General features: G+C 39.3%; 1 protein-coding gene across 1 annotated transcript in view; it reads right to left on the minus strand.

Moving 5' to 3' along the window:
* Positions 1-6,823, minus strand: part of LOC129668681 (arylacetamide deacetylase-like 2) — an 18,613-nt gene that overhangs the window by 1,004 nt on the left and 10,786 nt on the right. The window contains exon 2 of the mRNA XM_055596765.1: positions 2,426-2,597. Coding sequence (XP_055452740.1) covers positions 2,426-2,597 — 172 coding nt within the window. The remainder of the gene's footprint in view (positions 1-2,425; positions 2,598-6,823) is intronic.

The following is a 6,823-nucleotide window of genomic DNA, read 5'->3' on the forward strand; positions in this document are numbered from 1 at the left end:
TGTGTGTGTGTGTGTGTGTGTGTGTGTGTGTGTGAGCAGGAGAGAAAGAAAGAGAGAGAGACTATATTCATTTATACCAGGTTGTTTTGGAACATACTGTTCTCCTGTTCTCCTCTCTCAGCCTTCCAAGTGCTCAGGTCATAGGCACATGTCATTATGCTCAGCTAGTTCAAAACACACACACACACACACACACACACACACACACTTCATATACATATGCAAATACAATGTGTATATGAACAAAAACAACATATAAAATAATTCAAAAATTGACATCAAGCTTATTCAAACAGAACCTTAAAGTGTTAAAGAAAGCAATTCAAACATGAATCCTACCTTTAGGAAAGCACACAAAGTAATTATGAAAATAAAACTAAGCGAAAAAGATGGAATGGTCTGAGCATATACCTGTCTTTACCATAAATCGGAAATGCCCTGAGTTTGCAGCTATAAGAAGATGCTCCTTCCTTTCATTTTCTATGCAAATTCTATCTATGCACATTCAGGCAAGAAGCTTCAGTGGGATCCTAAGGCTCATTATTTAGCCAGCACATGTGTGTCTTCAGTAGTGCCATATCCACAGATGTCTACATCTGCAGCCCTTCATGGGGAAGATTAGGATTCAATTGCAGTCCTCAAAGCCACAACCTCATCAAAGAAGTTAATCTGTATAAAATGAAAGAATTAGTTGAAATCTCAACAGAACATAAGAAAAAGTGTCTTCCCAACGCCAAAATACAGACATAATAGATACGAGGTTCCAGAAGCTAAGAAAGAAATAATTTCCTAAAAGAATCTCATATAGGCTCTTGATTTAAAAATAATAATAATCGTCATGGTACATGGTACAAAAACTGAGGGAGATTCAAGTGGTAACTTCTCCATAAGCATTCAGGTGTAATCCCAAATGAGGTGGTAGATGATTAAGGTCTGAAAAACCCTATGCCCATGGAGTTGCCTGGTCTAGCAGGATGCTGAAACTCCAAGGTCAGTGAATCAGCTTATTTCAAAAGCAATCAAAACTGAGTGAGGAATAGGTTAATTTCTACATGCTTGAGCACACATATGAGCCTAAACCAGCATGAATGTGTACACTCCTACGTACATGTATACATATTTATAAGAAAAATAAAATAGATATTAAGGGAAATCCATCACTCATTAGGGAAATGGGCAAAAATAATGCCTTTCTTGGCAGGAGTTCAAATTTCCACAAACTTTAAATCAAAAGAAGCAGAAAGAAACATCAGTATATTAACAGGTTAGCATAATCTTTAAGCCTTAAAAGATATAACTGAGCTGGACTGACGTGCATGCAGATTTGGGCCTTCTCCAAGGTAAAATCAGATAAGAGAATGGCAATCTGAACACCTTTCCTGTTTTCAAATCTGAAGTCACCTTTCTTGTTTTTAAATCTGAAGTCATTACCATAGGAGAAAAAGAAAGAGGGTAATTTTTTTCTCACACTTAAATATTATCCAAATTCATCAAGAGAAACAATCTCAAAGTAGCTTATATTGCCTTTCACAGTCTTTTTCAGCCATATAGGCTGGATATAAGGTAATGCTGCTATTAGAAATTACTGTTAGTATTAAAAATGTGGCATTTTCCTGGTACAAAAGAATGCTGTATGGACCTGGGATTATTCAGATTCCAAGTAAATGGGTCAAAGTAAAGTTTATGGGTCAAAAACTAAAATAAATGAATGAATAAAGGAAGAAAGAAAGGAAAGAAATGAAAAGAAAGAAAGAAAAAAAGAAATTACTAAGGAGGAGGACAGCATTTGGGATCTGGATCCAAGTGTTAGTATTCCCATGTGGCCCTGAGACACTGGGCTTCTTCACTCAATACCCATTATACTAAAGCTACTAAACTGTCATGATAGGAATATATGTCCATACCTCATACTGTGTGTTCAAACTAATATCCTTTATTATTAGACACCTATATAGTGGATCCCAATGCACTGAAACTCTATCAGAATATCACATACCAAATATCCCAGAGAAGCTCTGATGATCAGGTGCTCCAGCTCAGGCTCTTTTGTAAAATAGAAATTATGGAAAACTTCCTGTTGCCTGTGTTAGTATAAGACTGTGAAGTTGTCCTAGGAACAGCTTCAGAAGTCTCAGTGTTGGCCACGCAGCTAGATAACAAGTCTCATTTAACCAAAAAGCATCTGAAATTGCAAGGCATGGAAGTGGATCTGTAACAAACCTCTGTTTTTCACCTTTTCCAACAGCCCTTTGTGGGATCACACCAGCACTCTGTGTGAAGCTGTAGCTATTAACATGGAATGCATCTGGTTCCTGATTCTTCATTGGAAAAACCAAATGTTTGGGACTTTCATTTTAAAAACAACAGGCCTTAGCATGTCAGCACAAGGGCAGAATAGTCAAACCTCTATAGAAACACAACATACCAACTGAGATGCTGTTGTTGCCAATGTACCCGCAGAACTGTCTCCAGAAACACAAATGCGAGCAGGATCTACTCCATACTTTTCAAGGATTTTGTCCTGGAGAAAGAATTTGACCATAAGAACACAGCCTTCATGGGCAGCTGGGAATGGATAATGAGGAGCAAGCCTGTAGCTTTAAAGAAAAAACAAACAAAAAACAACAACATGAAAAACCACAATGATCTTTTAATTTCACCAACAGATATATTAATAAAATTTGTCCATATTTTTAATCTTTAATTTTATCAATTAAACCTATACTTACTATTTGGATCTTTTATTCTGTTATTCCGGGTGTTTTGGCATAGGAGCACACCTCAATTGATCTGTCTTATTATTTATATCTATCATTTTAAACTATTAGAATTCTTCTGTTATTTATATGCCAGTATAAACAATATTATTCAGATGGTCCTTGTAAGATTTTATATTTTAAAAAGTGCCTAAATGTTTTAAAAATAGCAAAATCTACATAAAGTAATTTTTACAATTTGAACATATGCCAAGGGAAATGATTACAAGTATCTAAAAAATATAGAATTATTAAAGTAAATGCAACGTAACACACTATTGTAAAAGCTTCTATAAAATAATAATGTGGTAGATTTAGTTAAAGTTACCAGACCATCCTTAAGATTGTAAGTCAGGGCGGGGCAAGATGGTGGTGCCGGGAGGACTCTCATTCTGACCAGCAGCACAGCAGGATCAGCACAGTGACCAGCAATCAGAACTCATGGCCATAAAACACAGGCAATTGTGTTTCCCAGGTGAGAGGATACCCCACGGTGGGTGGTTCAATCAGCTTTTAACTCACCCGGCTAAACTGATCCCGGTTCTGCCAGACGCTTGGCCACCAGCCCCAGCCCAGAGCCACACACCAGTGTCTCTGGTCACCGTCCCAGACTGAACCATGCACACTACACTATCAGAGACTGGAATTTTCAGTTGAAAGATAACCCCATGGTGCAGGAAACGATTGGGACCAACCTTAGGTCAACCAGACATCTCCTGGAAAAGACTTGGGTTCCACGGGTGCCCCAGGAGCCAGCCCAGAGCCAGAGCTGGGGACCCAGCGCCTGCACAGAGCCCTGACTGCATGCCTGATTTGCTGCCTCAGATAGAACTGTGGGCCCCAGGGCACCAGAGACTGCGTTTCACTGTCCGGTGCAAACACAAAGGGAGGGAAGCAGCTGGTCTGATCTCAGAGCACTCAGCTGACTCCCCCACCCAAAAAGGTGTCAGGAAAATTACCCAGTTTAGGCAGACGCCCAGGCTCCCAAAGTCCAGAAAGGCAGACACAGGCAGTTTCTGCACGCCAGCTAGCTGGAGGAGACTGAGCGGTGTGCCCCAGGGCAAAAAAAAAAGGAGACTGGGAGTCCCTGTCTCCAGAGAATCCAGAAGGAAGGAAGGAAACTGTACTGACTTAAATCACCCAAGCCTTCCCTGGAAAAAGTCTCCCAGACCAGCGCGGCCGAGCTGCCATCACTCAGCTGTGCTCCAGACACAGGCACAAACGGTTGCTGCACCCCAGATGTCCAACTGGGTCACAGCTGCTGATCATTAAATTTACAGCAAGAAACCCAGAAACAGGGCAGCTGTCTTCAGGACTTCCCTGGGTGAGAGGAGAACCCTCTCAACTAACAAAGACCACAGTTACCACTCAGGTCTCTATCCCTGAGGTGAGCAGCAGTAACTCCTGCAAAAACGCCAACCATCCAGGGACTATACCCAAAAAGCTGAGAAGACATCCTTCAGGAAAAACCAGCTTTCTGCCAAGGGGATTCTCTCCACCACAGGATCCCCAGGAATGACCAGAAAATAACCCCGAACACCTAAGATAGCACAATGGGTAGAGGCCAGCGTAAAAGCTCAAGCAACAAAAGACAGAGCAATATGGCATCTCCAGAACCCAGTTACCCAGGGACAAGTAGCCCTGGACACCCCAGCATAACCGAAATCCAAGAAGATGACCTAACAACTATGCTCATGAAGATGATAACAGAGGAAACAAATAAGATACGTAAAGACATAGAGGAAGATAAACTCAAACAGAATATTGCCATCCATAAAGAAATTGAGGAAGTTGCAGCCAAACATTTTATGGCCTTTAGAAAGGAAATGCTTAAAGCACTGAATGAAATAAAAGAAACAGAGTTGAAGGAACTAAAAGAAAAACAGGAAAGTACAATCAGACAGGTGAAGGAAGTAAACAAAATAACTCAAGACCTGAAGATAGAACTGGAAAAATTAAAGAAAACACAAATGGAGGAAATAATGGAGAGGAAGAATCTAGGGAAGAAAACAGGAACTACAGAGGTAAGCATAACCAACAGACTACAAGAGATGGAAGAAAGAATATCAGGTGTAGAAGATACAATGGAAGAAATCGATGTATCTGTCAAAGAAAATGTTAAATCTAAAAAATCCCTGACACAGACCGTCCAAGAAATCCAAGACAATATGAAAAGACAAAACTTAAGAATAATAGGTATAGAGGAAAAAGAAGACTCCCTTCTCCAAGGCCCAGAAAATATTTTCAACAAAATCATTAAAGAAAATTTCCCCAAGTTAAAAGAGAGGCCAATAAGAATACATGAGGCCTACAGAACACCCAACAAATTTGACCAGAAAAGAAAATCCTCCCGCCACATAATAATCAAAACAGTAAGTATACATTACAAAGAAAAAATACTAAAAGCTGCAAGAGAGAAAGGCCAAGTAACATATAACGGCAAACCCATTAGAATCACACCTGACTTTTCAACAGAGACTATGAAAGCCAGAAGGGCCTGGACAGATATCATGCAGACCCTAAGAGAACACAGATGTCAGCCCAGGCTACTATACCCTGAAAAGCTCTCAGTCCTCATAGACAGAGAAAACAAGATATTCAATGACAAAAACAAATTTCAACAATACCTACACACAAATCCAGCATTACAGAAGACACTGGAAGGGAAAATACACCCCCCCCCAAAATAGCTTCTTTCAATAAAACACAGGAAATAATTAACCTTACTACAGTAAAACAAAAAGCAACCAAGCACACAACCTTATGATCACAGCCAACCTCAAAATCAAAGGATCTAACAAACACTGGTCATTAATCTCTCTCAACATCAATGGACTCAACTCTCCAATAAAAAGACACAGATTAGCAGAATGGATATGTAAACAAAACCCAGCAATCTGTTGCATACAAGAAACACACCTAAGGCACAAAGATAGACATTGCCTGAGGGTAAAGGGTTGGAAGATGACTTTCCAAGCAAATGGACCCAAGAAACAAGCAGGAGTAGCCATTCTAATATCTGATAAAATAGACTTTCAACCAAAATTAATAAAAAGAGATGGGGAAGGACACTTCATACTCATCAAAGGAAAATTCCACCAGGAAGACATCACAAACTTGAACATCTATGCCCCAAATACAAGAGCACCCACATTTATAAAGGAAACATTGATAAAATTTAAACCACATATAGATCCCCACACATTAATAGTGGGAGACTTCAACACCCCACTCTCAACAAAGGACAGGTCAGCAAAACAGAAATTAAACAAAGAAACAATATCTCTAAAAGAGGTCATGAATCAAATGGACCTAACAAACATTTACAGAACTTTACACCCAAACACAAAAGAATTTACCTTCTTCTCAGCACCTCATGGAACCTTCTCCAAAATAGATCATATAGTTGGTCACAAAGCAAGCCTCAACAGATACAAGAAGACTGAAATAATCCCTTATATCTTGTCTGATCACCATGGAATAAAGCTGTACCTCAACAATAACAGAAATAGCAAAAAGCCTACACACACATGGAAACTGAACAACTTGTTACTAAATGACAGCTGGGTCAGGGAAGAAATAAAGAAAGAAATTAAAGTCTTCCTAGAACTCAATGAAAAGGAACACAAAACAAACCCATACTTGTGGGACACAATGAAAGCAGTGCTAAGAGGAAAGTTCATAGCACTAAGTGCCTTCAAGAAGAAATTTGAGACAGCTCATTCAAGCAACTTAATGGCTCACTTAAAAACCATAGAAAAAGAAGCAGACACACCAAGAAGGAGTAGACAGCTGGAAATAATCAAACTCAGGGCTGAAATCAATCAACTAGAAACAAATAAAACAATTCAAAGAATCAATGAAACCAAGAGCTGGTTCTTTGAGAAAATCAACAAGATCGACAAACCATTAGCCAAGCTAACTAAAAGGCAGAGAGACACCACCCAAATCAACAAAATCAGATATGAAGAGGGGGACATAACTATAGACACTGAGGAAATCCAAACAATCATTAGGACTTACTTCAAAAGTCTATATGCCACAAAATTTGAAAATCTAAATGAAAT

The sequence above is a fragment of the Psammomys obesus genome, unplaced genomic scaffold (genome assembly GCF_907164565.1).
Source record: "Psammomys obesus unplaced genomic scaffold, mPsaObe1.curated_primary_1811, whole genome shotgun sequence".
In the NCBI taxonomy this organism is placed as follows: Eukaryota; Metazoa; Chordata; class Mammalia; order Rodentia; family Muridae; genus Psammomys; species Psammomys obesus.